At 39.2% G+C, this 15,962-nt stretch overlaps 1 protein-coding gene across 7 annotated transcripts; it reads left to right on the forward strand.

Annotated features, from left to right (window-relative positions):
- Nucleotides 1-4: 4 nt before the first annotated feature.
- On the forward strand, nt 5-14,032 carry GTF2H5 (general transcription factor IIH subunit 5). 7 transcript variants are annotated; one of them, XR_003047262.1, is made up of 5 exons: nt 12-121; nt 828-901; nt 4,674-4,782; nt 8,665-8,798; nt 12,628-14,032. XR_003047262.1 is itself a non-coding variant. In XM_025049071.1 (4 exons), the coding sequence occupies exons 2-4, from the start codon at nt 899-901 to the stop codon at nt 12,806-12,808; spliced, it is 318 nt and encodes a 105-aa protein (XP_024904839.1). In that variant the 5' UTR covers nt 5-81; nt 828-898; the 3' UTR covers nt 12,809-14,032. The 7 variants fall into 7 exon arrangements, 4 of the variants coding, with proteins under 4 accessions (XP_024904839.1, XP_024904841.1, XP_015447397.1 ...); XR_003047263.1 differs by having other exon boundaries at nt 4,729-4,782; XM_025049071.1 differs by lacking the exon at nt 4,674-4,782 and having other exon boundaries at nt 5-81.
- The last annotated feature ends 1,930 nt before the right edge of the window (nt 14,033-15,962 follow it).

Raw genomic sequence — 15,962 nt, forward strand, 5'->3', positions numbered from 1 at the left:
GCGTCGCCGACGCGATGACGTCGCTGGCGCAGGCGCACTCTGTCGGCGACGCCGCGGCGCTGCTTGGTCTGTGAGCTGAAGGTACGGGCAGTCTCTTCTCCCAGCGAGAGGAGAAAGTGGGGTACGTTGATGGCGGAGGGGTCCCGAAGAAAGAGAGAAGGGGGAGAAAAGGCCCAGAAGTCTGTCCTTTAGGTCCTGGGCTACAGGGCAGTGTTTGCACCCTTTCTGGGCCCTTTCTCATGAGGCTGTGAATTTCCTTTGGAGAGGCCTGTATCTGCGCCCAGGTGGATATAAATTTAAGGATTAAGTTGATGTGCACTGGGTGTGTTCTTTCTATCGCAGATCTTGGAGAACGTGATTTATTTGGTAAAGGAACACAGGACTAGAGACGCGACCTGTACTTTTTTTTCTTTGGCCCGGAGCAACTGCTTAATCTCTTGAAAGGCTCTCATCTGTAAAACGAGATGATTAGACTCAATATATAATTTTTAAAGCCCCTTTTAGAGTTACCATTCTGTAATTCCTGCCTCCTAAGACTTTATTTTTTATTATACTCCTGGTTGGGAAGAGAGATCTTTTGACTAATGTTTTAAAACTCGGGTTGGGCACATTGGTGTGGTTAGGAAGCTTGCTTTCATCAGAATTAAATAGAATTTGCAGGTAAGGTTTATGCATCAGTATTCCAACAGACTCATTTTAATTTTGTTAAAAGATTAGAATATGTGTATTATTTCTTAATGTTAGCCTTAAATGTTCAATCTTTAATGTTAATAGACTTAAATATTTAATGTTTATTTACTATTTTGTCACCTTATTCCTTTCATTAGCATTTTTAAGGTCATCTGCATCTTTCGTCAGAGGAAAAGATGGTCAACGTTTTGAAAGGAGTGCTTATAGAATGGTTAGTAGTTTTTATACTTAATGAGTTTTTTAGAATTAGTTTTTTAAGTTCTGAATGAATCAAGTCTTTCAGCTTTTTCAACTTCATTTTTCTTGTATAACAAGTGGAACAGATTTTATTGCTAAGTTTTTTCCTGATACCAGATTTCAATGTCTCTGTTGAATTGATGTAATTGGCATTATTTTCAGAGACAGCATATTTGTTAGATTAATCCTCTTTAGAGGAACAGTGCTGGTGTTCTCAAACCATCAGAGATTGACTTGAATTTTAGGATCCACCTAAGTCTTTACCATCACAAACTATGGTCTTTTAAAAAAGAGAGAAAAAAACTGATTTAAAAACCAGTTGAAGGTTGCTTAAACTAGTCACCAGTCATACATTTCAGAGGAGAAACTAGAAGCCTTAATGAGCAGAGTTGAGTTCCTCAAAGCAAGCTAATGTAGGGCTGGCTTAGTTATCATGCAGTCTGAAAACTTGAACTGCTGGCCCACATCCTGCTCTGTCTCCATTTGTTTGCATGACAATAATTCTGGGAATCCTGCTCTGTGGATACTCCCACTGTCTGACAACACAGCTGTCTATGTTTCTGTGCCCCTAATATGAGCTCTTATATAGGTAATGGTACAGTTTGCTGTGATGGCAAGTCTAAGGAGCAAGGCCAAACTCTAGGATACTTCTGGCATTTACAGCAGCACTGTCCAATAGAAATATGAAGCAAGCCACATATGTAGTCTTAAATTTTCTAGTAGCCATTTAGAAAGTAAAATGTAACAAGCGAAATTAATATATTTTATTTAACTCAATATATCCAAAATATTTCAACAGACTAAGTCTTCAGAGTCCATACTAGGACTTCAAAATTGTGCAGTCTTTTTTCATATTAAAGTTTCAAAATCCAATGTGTGTTTTACAGCACAGTTCACAGACTAGCCACATTTCAGGTGCTCAGAAGTGACATGTGACTAGTGAGCTATACCTTATGGATAGTACAGATACAGAGTTGGGGTAGAGGAGACACTAGCAAAAACAATTCAGAAGAAAACAGCTAGTGAAGTTGGGGGGAGGCTAAGAGGAAATGTTTCATGAAGGTGAGTGGGCTGTGTCACGTGATTGAGAGAGAGGAGACTAAGATGACACACTGGAGGTCATTGATTTTTTGGAGGAAACTTAATTGAGAGGTGGGATAGATGCCAGTCGGGAGTGGGCGTATACTTTGAAAAGGGAAAGGGAGGTGAGGAAGTTGAGACTGGAGTTTTGTTGTGACAGTGAGCCAAGGACTAGAGAAATGGGTTGAGAACTAAGGAAGGGACTCTGGTTCTTAGTATTTTTGTTGTTTAATGTGAAAGAGTAGAAGGTATGTCAAAAAAGCAAAGAGCTGGAAGGGAGAGGTATTCACTTGGGGGAAAGCAAAAGGGACCAGATCTCAGTCTCAGAAATCTGAACGCTGCTGTTTTCTTTTGGAGAAGACTTCTAGGCAAATTTTTGTACTTCATTTTTCTTACTCTTGTCATAGTTAACATTTTCCGGTTGGTCTTTTAATATTTTTTTAACACATATGATACACATGCAATGCAAGCTATAAATTGTTTTCCTTTCGTTTCTTCCAGTTATCTTAAATTTAACCTTAACCCCTAGGATTTGATAAGTATTCACTTCTCTCTTGGAGAGTTTTTATATTTTTGTGGGGGTATTTTTGTTTTTTTTGTTTTGTTTTGTTTTGTTTTTGATGTTTAAAGTTTCATTCATCTGGAATTTATTAGGGGGACATTATGAACTGAAGATCTAAATTAGCCCCTTTTTTTGGTCAAATATCTGAACAGTTGTTCAACACCATTTATTACCTTTCGTAATGATGCATGATGCCTCTTTTATCAGTTGACTTACCTTGCTGCTTTCCCCAGTCTCATCCCATATCCATTTTTTTCTTTGTCATTGATGCCTATTTGAGAATAGGAATAATTTAGTCTGTTTCCAAAGTAATCCCTTTGGAATGAGGGTTGAGATTATATCAAACCTATATTTTAATCTGAAAAAATATGACTGGACTGCATTTTAAAGAGCACAACTCTGAGAGTCTCATTAAAATCTCAATGGTAGGCTTTCAGTTTCTCCATAAGGACTAAGAGTGCAGATTTGTAAAAGGAACCAAGGTGTTAGTTTTCTTTCCTGAGTGAGCTCTTTGCTGGTTTGCTGTTGTGTTATCAAGCCTCTAAGTTCTGCTTGGGCTCTAATGGCCCTCTGTTATCTTGTTCTTCCAGACTAGCAGCATCTGGAGCTTGTTAGAAATATAAAATCTCAGACCTCACCCTAGATCTACTAAATCAGAATCGTGCATACAGAGCATCTTCTTAAAATGCACTTAAAGTTTGAGAAGTGTTTAATCGACTTAGGCTTGATGACCAATTTCCCAGTGGAGGATTGTTTTGCACTAGGTCCACTTAAATTTTGTAGGTGGATACTGTCTTTGCAAAACTAATTTTTTCCCTTCAAGGTGAATTCTAAAGTGTAGCCTGAACAATTTTTCAAAAGGTTAACTGTCTTCCCGGAGATAAATCTTCCGAAAGACTCCAGGCCTGAGAAATAACAGATTCATAAAGGGCATGGCTAGGGCTGGTGGGTACTCCTCATGATCAGGTGCACATGTTAGGGTAATAACTGGAAAAATCCTTCTGTTTCCATCATGTCTGTATCTGATGCCAAAGAGAAGATTGTTAGTAATACAGCATCAGTATGAGTTTGTTTATTACCTTATCCATAGATTCTGTGAAGCATTTAGGGATATTTGAGTACCGAATTTGATAGGTCTGGAGTTTATAGGCAAACCACACAGGGATCTCCTAAAACTACTTCCATTGTCCCAGTGATTCTCCAAATTGCAGTAACATCACCATACAAGGTCATATAATAGCCTAGATAGTGCTTTTCCACATATTCAGTCCAGCCAGCCAGCAAAATACTTCTTGGGCATGTATGGCCTAGTTCAGAAAGAGAATCTTAATGTGACATCTGTCTTAGAATGGCTTAATTTACTGCCACATTTAAAGTTCATGTCTATCAGTGCCTTTTAAGTGATCTTGAGAACAGTAGAGAAGCAAATAAACCATGTTATAATGGTGGCCATTTAGGCCCAACTATCAGTGAATTGAAAAATCAGGGTACTTGGATATAAAATTCATTCCTCCCAAGGCTTATCAAATACCAAAACCTAAAGCTCAGTATTTTTGTTTGCTTATAAATTTGTGTTTTTATGTCAAAATAACATTGGTGAAAATGTCCTCTTTATTTGGATTCACCACTATCAACTGCTAGCCTCACAGCAAGCATTTTCCCAAATCTAGCCAACCACAGCAGTATCGAAGCAAGCAGCATATGTCCTACAAATGGCTGTCCAATTCTAGATGCTAGAGCAGACCTTTGGTGTGACAGTTATCACATTTGGTTTGGCTCAGCAAGGAAGATTTGTTGCAGAGGTGCAGATTCCAACCAGTTTATAGCATAATAGTAAAAAATATGGAGAAATAGATAATATTAGACCAGACTTATTCTTATGGGTTTGGCTTCTAAATCTTATTGTGTATGAGAAGCAAATAAGAACTAAGGCAAACCAGTTTAACCATTCTATTCTTTCCCAGCATTTATGTGTGTCTTGTGAGCCTTTGCTGCTTTGCTGGGCCATATTACTAAGGTTCTCATGGGCACTCAGAACAGTGCCTGAGATAAATATAGGAGGTGCTTCGTAAATATTTATTTACTGAATGAATTTTGTTAACAGAATTGAATCAAGGAGGGCAGTCTAAGCCTAAATCCCACAATAATTTCATTTCTAGAAGTTTATCTTAAGGAAGTGATCCTAAGGAATGATCAGAACTGTGGATTAAAATGTAAGTAGTTAATTGTGTTAATAAAAAATAAAGTGTTGACTGTAACACAGATTTATAGTCAAATGATATAGCTAGTAAAATATTTGAAAACATTTTAAGTGGTGTGGGACAATGATACAATATTAATTGATGAGTGCTGCATTCCTTTAATAAATAACACTGAGCATTTGCCAGATACTATACTAAGTACTTTGTAATATTCAATTAGTTTTTACGACAACCCTATGAGATACAGGTGTTATTATCTCCATTTTATCAGTGCAGAAATTGAGGCACAGAGAAATTCATCAACTTGCTCAGGGTTACACAGCTTCTAAGCTGGGATTTTTAAACCATGATATTTGGCTCCAGAGCTCAAGCTACTAAGCCTTTTGCAGACAGTTTCTCCAACACAAATCTAAGTATAATAGTGTGTTAACTTAAAAAAAAAAAAAGTACGCATATAATCGTAGAATAATATCATATAATCTCAGGTTAATATTTTTCTAACAGAAATAGTATATCTGTTCATACGGACAGAACCAGGTGATTTGAACTTCTCTGCCTACATCCTCCCACATACCCAGATACTCTTGGCATTTTAATTGCTCCTCATTTGAATATCTATGATGAGCAAGTTGTTTTAGATATTCTCTAATCCAGCCACCCTGCAACATAAGTACTGTCTCCGTCTTACTACTTAGGAGCCTAAGACATGGAGAGATTGAGTGATTTTATATAATGATACATATTTTGGTTGGCTGAGCTGAGATTTAGGGTTAGGCTTTCTGAGTTCTCTTTTGTGTTTTTGTAACAATAAAACCTTTTATGTGTCATATTGGCAACTTGGGTCCTGTTTTTCTGGTTAAGTTAATGTCCCCTGTGGTGACCCTTTCTTTTAAGACCTAGTCATGTAGCAAACATTGAGTACCTACAATATGCTGGACCCTAACTTAGGCACCCATATCTCAGGCCAGACAAAACTCAAATTGAGAAAACATTTTGGAAAAGGCTTATAAGAGGGAAATGTAAGGGAACAAAGCCATTTCATATTGAGTGTCAATTTTCTAAAACATTCTATTTTCAGTACATACAAATTTATGGAGAAATAGTTTTAAGTTATTTGTATCATTAGATCTGTTAGCTAATTATTATCAGGAAGGATAGTTTACCATTGACTAAACCAAGATTATCAATCTGATGGGATAGACAGTGCTGACAACTTTATCCATCTGGCCAATTAACTTGATGGCCTGATTTACTTTGTCCTAGTAGACCCCTCATAGGGTAATATTTATTAGAATATATGTTATAGGGGCTAGACTAAGGTTTTTTAGCAGTGGGTTTTTTGATAGCTGTCCTTGTTTCCAGGGCGAAGACACTTTTTTCCTGTCCACTAGCTCTGATCCCAGGACTTGAACCAGCTATGTTTGTGGGAACCCGGTTTCGGTTTTTTCCTTGCCAGCAGGTTCTCCCAGAGACCTTCCATGGAGAAGTAGAATAGCCCTATATTCACGCAGGATATTCCAGGCCTTCGACAACTCATAACAAAATGTCCCTTAAACTTTTGAGTGTCTTTTTGAATTATTACAGATTATATTTTAGTTAATTTGAGAATCCAGTGTCAAATTAACTGCTTTCTATTTCCTTTCAGAAAGTTTAATTGAGGAGATTGATATCAGAAGTAGTGATTTCAGTGTCTCACTGACCAGTCACTCACCTCGCCTGTCAGTTGTCCATGTTTCCCACATATGGGGGACAGCACTGGTGTTCAGGGTGATTTGTAATGGAAGACACATTTGGGGGTGGGGGCTGGGAAAGAACACAAAAATCGTCTTTATATGACCAGCTTAATTTATTTGAGAAAAAAAATAGAACACTTCAAGATGACTGGTAATTCATACCAGGTGAAGTTAAACCTACAAGTTGATATAAAGCAATTTCTTTAAAAAGCAATTTAAAGAAAACTATTAATATATAATGCAAGTGTTAAAAGAGATGGCTAAAATAGCAATGATACTATGTGTAGGGGTTCAGAATGAGTCACCCCAAGAAGTGCCTGTGGTATGTAGATTATTTTGAGCTAAAAGCAGTCAAGACCCTGTAGGCTCAAGAAAAACTTCTGCCCCTGCTTAACTGCATAGACAAGTTTAAATTAGGGGCCTTGCCCATAATAGGAGCTATCACCAGAAGTAACCTCTTCTGAACTACCTATAGGCAGAGCAGACATCTCATTACTAAACATCTCTGCGAAGCCCCAGGTGCCTCACTTCATTCCTGAGCTCAGGATGTCAGATATTCCTCCTGTTCCATTCTGTCTGAACCTCTCACATATGTGGGGTCCCCATGCACGCAAAGTTCAATGCAGTTTTCTCCTGTTAATCTGTCTCATGTTGATTCTTCAACGAGCCAAAAGAACCAGAAGAGGGAAGGAGGAATTTTTCCCTTCCCCCACATAAGCAAGTGGCAGAAATTTTGAAAACACTAACACGATTCAAAGCACAGATGGACACTTCTTGGTTTCAGCTCTTTAACTTTTATATCATTGAAGTGATGTAAATTTATTTCATCTACCAGTGTTCTGGAGACATAATAGTCTTTATCATCATTTAACCTTTGCTATCTCTAATTCCTCTTATAGCAGCCAATTACTAGAATAAAGGATGTCTTCTGTGAATACCCTGAGCTCAGACAGTAACATACCACTTCTGGACAGCGATTTTCACAATGTCCGCATTTGTTCTCATTACTATTACATTCAGACCCGAAATTTAATTTAAAGGGCCAACAAAAAAACAATTGTTTGTTCTGTTGTGTAAGGTATACCCTTCAAAGAAACCTCTGAGTTTGGTTTTTATAGAAAATGTCGAGATTCTTGCAGGATGAAAAGGGCCTGGAGGGTCAGGTGGGCATGTGAAGAGAGATGAGTCCTCCCTGTCCCTTGATTTCGGGGAGAGGAGGAAGAAGCCTAGATTTAGAACACTAAAGAAGATTTTTGTCTGTCCCCCACACCCGTCTGGTCTTAAACTGCTCTCCTTTTGTTCTTCACCCCATCCCACCTGCCCTTTTATTTGTATAGGGCAGAAAGACTTTAGCAGAACAATTGAGTTTTTTCAAGAGAGTCTGAGCAGGAACACAGCAGTTGTAGAGAAGCTGAAGCTTTAGTTCCCTGTCCTGTGGGCCTCCTCATTTCCACTTTTGAAATGTCATCCGAAAGAACCCTGGTCAACCTACTTCATTACTCCCAGCTTCCTTCTCAAATTGCCCATTAAGTTCCTTTTCATTTTGTTTCACAGCCTACTTTTTGTCAATAATTGATAAATTGTGTACTTTAGTGAGATTTTTTCAGTATCCAGTCTTACTACTTTACAGAAATTTAATTTTTTATTCTGTGTAACTGCCAAAATTAAGGAATTACCGAAAATGTTAAATTTTATATCTCTGTCTGCTTAAATCTGTGACCATTACATTATCTGTCTCTGTCAAAGACCCCCCATTCTCTCCCATCCATCACTGGCTGTGGTTGCCGTTCAGTCTCATGTCGTTATCTGCCTGGAGACCTTCATTCTCGTACGTTTTGTCCCTTCCTGTTTTCATTCACCCGAAAGGTCACAGCCCTCCAGGCCATCCCTCATCCCTTTGACGCGCACTACCTTATGGTTGTATACATCTGCTTTTTTAAATTCCGTCCACCTTCCACCCGCATCCTTCCACTCTGCCCTCCAGAACCTAGTGAGGTGGCGGGATCCCCTGCGCCCTTGCCCTTTCCTCTGAATGCTTCATCTCCTCTCCCCAGGCCCCTTTTCCTTTCAGCCCAATGGTACAAGACGTGTTAGAGGAATTAGGATAGTTGTCTACCTTATTCCTTGTCGCTTCTAAAAATTCTCCTTTCTTCTTTTATAGGAACCCCGTTCTGAATCTCACACCATCAGACTAAACCACGTGCTTTGCAGTAATCCACAAACACCCAAATCTTTCCTTGGTTTTTCCCTGAAGACTACCTGTCACTCTTCAGTAGCTCTCCTCTCAGATTCTTGGTGGGTTCAGTATCTGTGTGGATAGTCCTTCCAATACTCTGCCCTCTCAGTTCCCTGACCTCCTCTTCTAATAAGCTTGTCCTCCACCCTGTCGCAGCCGTTCGTGCGCGTAGTCAGACCTAGACCTGTCCCTACCAATGCCGCCACCTCTTCAGAGTCTCCATTCCAGACATCTGACTTCTCCAGTTCACTCCCTGAAATACCCCATCTTTCTAATCTCTTCAGCTCTACCGGAAGTAGTCTGCCGACTCTCTCACGTTTTCATTGTCCTTCGCCTCCCCGGCACCCTCGCTTTCCTCCCTGCCCAGCTTATGCTCCACAGTCCATCAGTATTTTTGTTTTCTCAAAGACACTCTCAACTCCCTTGCCCTCCTCGGTCACACTCACCAAATCTGGTTAAATCCAGCTCCCTGCTTTCTCTGAACCTTGACCTCCACAGCTCTCAGGGACTGGAGGAAAACGCACAGCATACTGTGCAGTCTCACTTCAGATTCGTGACCGCTCAACTCAGGCGGACCCTGAATGCTAGCCAGCGAGCTCGTGACGTTTCCTAGTTCACTTACTCTCCACTTTCCTGGTAAAGCTGTTACATCAAATCTAAGATTTCATTAATTTTACAAACTTAGTGATTATTTTATGTACCTTTAAGAAAAATCACTGCCAGTTATACTCTAATATCTCCTCGATTGTTAAGACTCATCTCAGTTTCAGAGTTGTTAAAGTGTGTGTTGGGGCGGGGTGGGGATGTGCTTCTTAAAATGGATGAAATCTAGTATTTCATACCTTCAATTTCTCTTACCTCGAACAACTTCCATGTCTTCACTTGTAGCTGATTCCTTGCTTCCTATTTCACTGGGAAAATAAAAGCAATCAGAGGAGAACGTCCATGACTCTTTCTCACATGGCTCTGTGTCCATATACCACCCCCTCCCCACCCAGTTACTATGAAGGAACTGCCCATTCTCCTGTCTAAAGCCAGCTTTCCTGCTTGGGAACCGGATCTCATCCCCTCCTGCCTATTTAAGAACACTTCTTCAGTGGTTTTCCTCTTTTCTCCTGCTTTATCATCAGTTTTTTTCCTCTGCTAGATCATTCCCTGTGTATCACAAACATACTGTAATTTGTCCCCACCCCTCCCAGGCAAAAACTGAGTCCCACATCCCTTTCCAGCTCCCACTCTGTTTTCATGCTCATTGTAGCAGAATTTCTCAGACCTGTCTCTGTTCACTTTAATTTCTCTCCTCCTTCTGAAACCCACTCGTCAGCCTTCTCCCTACAACTCTACCAAAACTGCTTGCACCAAGGTCCAGCAGCTTTCTGAATCCAGTGGTTGGTCCTCAGTCCTTACCTTACTATGCCTGTGAACCACATTTGACGCAGTTGATCATTCTCCTTTCTGAATATCCTTTGTTCACTTAGCTTCCAGAACTCTTCGTGCATTCTTCCTACCTCAGTGGTCACTGATTTGTTTTTACCTTTTGTTGTCGGGGTGTCCAAGGCTTGGTCCTTGGACCCTTTGTAGCTTCCCCTGTCGTACATTGATGACTGACTCTTACTCTTTGGTCTGGACTTCGCTGTGTGAAATCCACAATGGTATATCCAGCTTCTTACTCTGCTGCTTCACGTCGGTGCCTGTAGGCTTCTCAAATGTAACATGCCTAAAACCAACGCGATCTTACCGGCAAACCTGTTCTTCCCACACTCATCCTCAGTGAAACAACTCCATCCTTTCATTTCCTCCAACTAAGAATTTTAGAGCCTCCTTAAATCCTCTCTTTCAAAGCTCAAGTGTAGTCTTAGGAAATCTTGTTGCCTTTATTTTTAACATATGTCTAAAATTCAGCCACGTCTGATTACCTGTTACCACCTAGGTCCAAATCATCATCATCGTCTCTTGCCTGGATACAGCAGTCACCTCACTGGTCTCCCTGTGCCACCCTTGCTGCTGCCACCACCCTTGCTGCTGCCGCCACCCTTCACTCACCTCCAGATTTCTCAACCCAGCAGGCAGTATGACTCGTACATCTAAAATGTAACTCAATTTGTAAATTGACATGGCACTTAGTAAAAGTCAAAGTCCTTAAAATCATCTTTAAGGTCCTACATCATCTGAACCAGTTTTAACTTTCCGAGCTCTCTCCCACTATCTCCCATCAGGCGCCTGTCTCTAGCCACCTGTAGGCTCTTCACTCTGCCTAGGATGCTTCTCCCCCACACCGCCTTCTGCGGTTCACTCGGATGTCACCTGCTCAGTAAGGCCTGCCTTTACTCCCTTACTTAAACTTGCAAGAGCCTATCAGTTTCACCACTGCCATTTCTCATCCTACTTTTCTGGTTTTGTGTTTGTTTATCATAGTTCTACTGCTAGAATATAAGCTCTGTGACATGGAAGGTTCTTAATTGTTTTGTTCATTGCTAAATCCCCAGGACTGGAATAGGGCCTGGCACATGATAGGTATTCATTAAGTATTTATTAAGTGAGTGAGTACAAAAAATAGCAGATTTTGTCGAATCTAAGTGAGTAAGTGTAGCCTTTAGGTGTTCTGAACCTAAGTGTAAGATAAACATACTAGAAACTAAATTTAAAATCTGTCAATTCTGATGTGGGTAGATCTATTCACATAATTTTACAGCATAGTAAATTATTAATACAATCATTTTAGTGGTAAGTTGAAAGTAAGAAAGTAATTAGGAAGGCTCGACTTTTTAATAGTTAATATATTGCGAACCATACTCATTTAGTGAGTAAAATAAATCCTTTGTTGGCTTCACTTATTACCCATGTTAGTACTTGAAAGAAGTAAAACTTGTTTTTATTGTTCATTAAATTTTTCTGACCTTTTGAATTAAATTATCTTTGTAATTGATGTTGACATTAAAAAACCAAAAGATTGTGTAAGATTATCTTTTCTGTAAAAATTAAATCTGTATGCAACTTGATATTTTTATATTCATTTTTTTGCCAAACACATTATTGTATATTATATTAGAACTAAAGAGTGTCCTTCGTCATGATTCAGGACTTTTATGAGAGTTATTTCTTAAATCCAAGAAATTACATCCCTCTTTCCTTTATGACTATCCTATTTGTTCCAAAGTAAAGGCACAAATAAATAGAATTGAATTGGATCTCTTCTTTGAGCTCAGTATTCTCAAAGAGATTTTATTAGGATTGCCTTTAAAGATTCTGAATGATAGTTCAGACTTACAAGTTTCAGAATTGTAAGGATGGAAAAAAAACTTGAGTACCTACTACAAACCAGATGCCATCCTTGGCATTTCTCTCCTTTAATGTTCATGACATTTCTTATGTGGGCTCACTTCGAGGTTTTGGGAGATTAAGTACATATTAAGGTTACACAGGTAAGTGATAGAGCCAGGGCTGAACCTAGATTTGACTCTTAATGTACACCTTGCTTTGTCAAAGCGATGATTTCACTGATTTTGTACATTAATTTGTCACTGGCAAGATAGTGAAAAGCTTTGGCTTTTCAAATAATGGTCACTGACAAGTAAGGAAATTCATTTTTAAAATCGGTTAAGGAGGCTGTGATTCTATGCCCGATTAACTACAAAGCTTTGAACGTTACTTTTTCACTTGTCAGTGACAAATCATTCTTAAAACCTTATCATTGGCCTCTTACTCTTAAACTTGCACTAACAATTCTGAAAGAAAGCTACATCTATGAGTTGTTAACACTTGAGACAGAACGGGAGTGAGAATAACAACTTTTTAAACCTAAAAATTCTATGTGCTCAATTCTAGTCACTTGGGGCCTGGTTTAACTTGACAGTTAGGTAGCTCATCATTATGTGTTTATCTCTACAGTGACCCTGCCATGAAGCAGTTTCTACTGTACTTGGATGAGTCAAATGCCCTAGGGAAGAAGTTCATCATTCAAGACATTGATGACACTCATGTCTTCGTAATAGCAGAGTTGGTTAATGTCCTCCAGGAGCGAGTAGGTGAATTAATGGACCAAAATGCTTTTTCCCTTACCCAGAAATGAAAATATTAGATGCTGACCACTTAGAAATTAAAAGTAACAAATGTGAGAGACTGTCCATTCGGTTATCTTACGTGACCGGTTAGCAGCATGCTGCAGGAAAGCCTGGGTATCATTGTGCAGAAAAAAGCCCCTGAGCTGAATTTCTCGTTCTGTTTTTTTTTTTTTCAGTACATGTACCCTAGAATTGAAAAAAAAAAAGCTGTAACGGTTGGCTATAATTTGACTTTTATTGTCCTTTATTAAAATATAAATGGTTTTCTTACCTTTTAATGCCAATTCAATAGATTAAGAGTATAATGGAATATGCTTTTTAATTATCAGTCTAGCCTAGATATTTGTTTGTTTGTTCCTGTTAGTAATTATGGGTTTCTGTAGTGTAGATGTGGTTTATTTTGTTTCCAGCTAGAAACTTCACAGAAGTTTTTAATCAAAATAAAACATACATACCGAAAGTACACAAGGCATAAATGTACAAGTCTCTGAATTTCCACAAACCGAACACACCTCTATAACCAGCACCCAGATCCCGACAAATGAAATCACCACCATCCCAGAAGGCCTCCCCAGGGGTAAGGGCTGGTAAGGGTGCTGTCACCGACCACCCCAGAGCAGACGCTGTGCCGACTTTTGACAGCATAGGTTAGTGTTGTGTACTTTGTAACTTTGTATCAGTGGAATCATGCAGCGCAGGCTCTCGTCTGGCATCTGTTACATTAGAGATTCATCCATGCTGTTGCGTAACACATGGTTGGCCCTTGAACAGCATGGGTTTGAACTGTGCGAGTCCACTTATATGTGGATTTTTTCCAGTAAATACTATATTTTCCAATTGATTTTCTTAATATTTTTCTCTAGCTTACTTTATTGTAAGAATACAATATATAATACTTACAGCATATAAAATATGTGTTATTCAGCTGTGTATATTATCAGTAAGGCTCTCAGCCAGCAGTAGGCTATTAGTAGTTAAGTTTTGGGGGAGTCAAAAGTTATAAGTGGATATTCGACTGTGCGGGAGGGTTGGTGCCCCTAACCATCCCCCGCCCCCATTGTTCAAGGGCCAGCTGTAGTTTTTCGTTCTCGTTGCTGTATAGTATCTATTATTTGCCTCAACCACACTAGAGACATTTTGGTTATTAAATAAATCCGTCCTTAAAATGTAATAAATATATATTCATTAAACCTCAATTCGAATTTAATAAACACATCAAAAAATTTTACCAATATTGGTGGTCATACTGTTTTTTCTCCAGTGGCAGAATGTGTACAATTTTACTGTATTTGTTTGAGAAAAGAAATGGAAGTATAGAATCTAATTATAAAATATACTAGCATTAGTTACATTGATATTCTGTGGTTATTATAAGAGCTTCAATTCATTCAGTCCTTCACCTAATCAAAAAATAAGTGCTTGGTATGTCCTAGATGTAAATGATAGATACAGTTGTAAAAAAGATATATAAGGCACCTGTATCAGGAATACATTTAACTTCAAGTAACAACACCAGTGAAGAGTTATTTAAACAGTAAAGAAATTTAATCGTCTCATATAACAAGGAGCCTGGAGATGGTTCCATTATTGGGGGCAACCTGCTTCTGTACTGAATAATGTGAGCTTTTCATTCCTGGCTCAATACCTCATGGTCACAAGGTGGTGGCCACTCCAAGGGTTACAGTCACAGCAGCAGCCCAAACCAGGAAAGGGAGGTTCTACTTGCCAGCAGAGAGAATAAGGGGAACACTTCCTCCTGGTGTAACTCTTTTTATCGGGGGGAAAAATCTTTCCCAGAATCTTCCCACAAGTCCATCCCTAGACCACTCGTTGGCAAAGAGAAATGGAATAATAATTGACTTAGTAATTCTTAGTAACTTTTAAAATCACTTGGGGTCTTTCTCACAGAATTCCAAGTAATTTATGTGGGCCAACCGAGGTAGAGCTTAGTTCCCTACTGTGAGTATGGGCTGCACTGAGTGACTTGCTTCCAAAGAATGGATTTGGACAGGGTCAAAAAGTAACTGAGCAGTGGTGAAACCTGGAAAATAATCTACTGGCCGGGTGACCAGGGTTAACATCAGAGATGAGTCATGTTGAGGGCGTGCACCCCTAATGGTGTGATGGGAAGGGTACTTCACCTCTGAAGTTTTCTTCCTAAAAATAACCTGGGTCTTACCGGGAGAAAAGCATCAGAACAACACAAATTAAGGGAATTCTACAAAATATCTGGCCAGTACTCCTCAAAACCACCAAGGTCATGAAAAACAGGGCAAGACTGAAACGCTGTCACAGGTCAGAAGAGACTGAGGAGCCATGACCAAATGTGAAGCAGTAGCCCAGATGGGATCTGGGGACAGAAAGGGACACCAGGTAAAATCTAAGAAAATCTGTATAAAGTCTGCAGTTTAGTAATAATGTTGTGTCTGCTTTTGTATATCCTTGAAGATTTCCATTAGAAGTTTTTAAATGTGAATATCCTAGTACATAATATGCCTACATATGTTTCAGTAAAGAATAGCATAATGGTTAATAGCATGGATTTTGATAACAATTTTGTTTGAATCTCAGTTTTACCATTGAATAGTTGGTGATTTGGAGCAAATTACTAAACTTATCTAAATATTGGTTTCATTATCTGTAAAATGCAGGTAATAATAACCATGATGGGGTGATTTTAAGGATAAAGTGTGTAACGTGCTTTGTTACAGTACATAGCCCATAATAAGCACTTACAAGTATATTCTGTTTGGTGATGCTTTATCTCACCATCCCAAAATAATGTGTTATTCTCTCAAATGACACTTCTATTTGGGAAGAACAAAATCAGCTTAACACATTAAGTCTTCAAAAAAGCTTTTAAAATGTTAGTTCTAACACCGATCTTGAGATGCACACATTGCTAAGTGGCAGAGCCTTGTAGAAATGCACAGGAAGCCAATCGAGGGTATTCTAAGTACGCCTCAGGGACTGGGGCCCTTTCCTGGGCTTCTCCTTTCTCGCAGACTCCAGGCAAGCACCCCTTCTTAGGAATCCTCAGCACTCCTCAAGCCTCCCAACTCCATGACCTCCATCTGATAAACAGAATGTGTTCCCCTTCCCCTCTGCCCCTTCCTCTCTTCTTGTGGAGCCAGGAGCCTCAGATTCAGCACAGTGGAAGCC

Source organism: Pteropus alecto, unplaced genomic scaffold (genome assembly GCF_000325575.1).
Source record: "Pteropus alecto unplaced genomic scaffold, ASM32557v1 scaffold195, whole genome shotgun sequence".
In the NCBI taxonomy this organism is placed as follows: domain Eukaryota; kingdom Metazoa; phylum Chordata; class Mammalia; order Chiroptera; family Pteropodidae; genus Pteropus; species Pteropus alecto.

What these genes read in the sequence shown, in the direction of transcription:
- GTF2H5 (XM_025049071.1), top strand. An exon ending in GCTCTCCTCTCAGATTCTTG is followed by an intron (nt 8,799 to 12,627) that starts GTGGGTTCAGTA and finishes TTATCTCTACAG; the next exon opens with TGACCCTGCCATGAAGCAGT.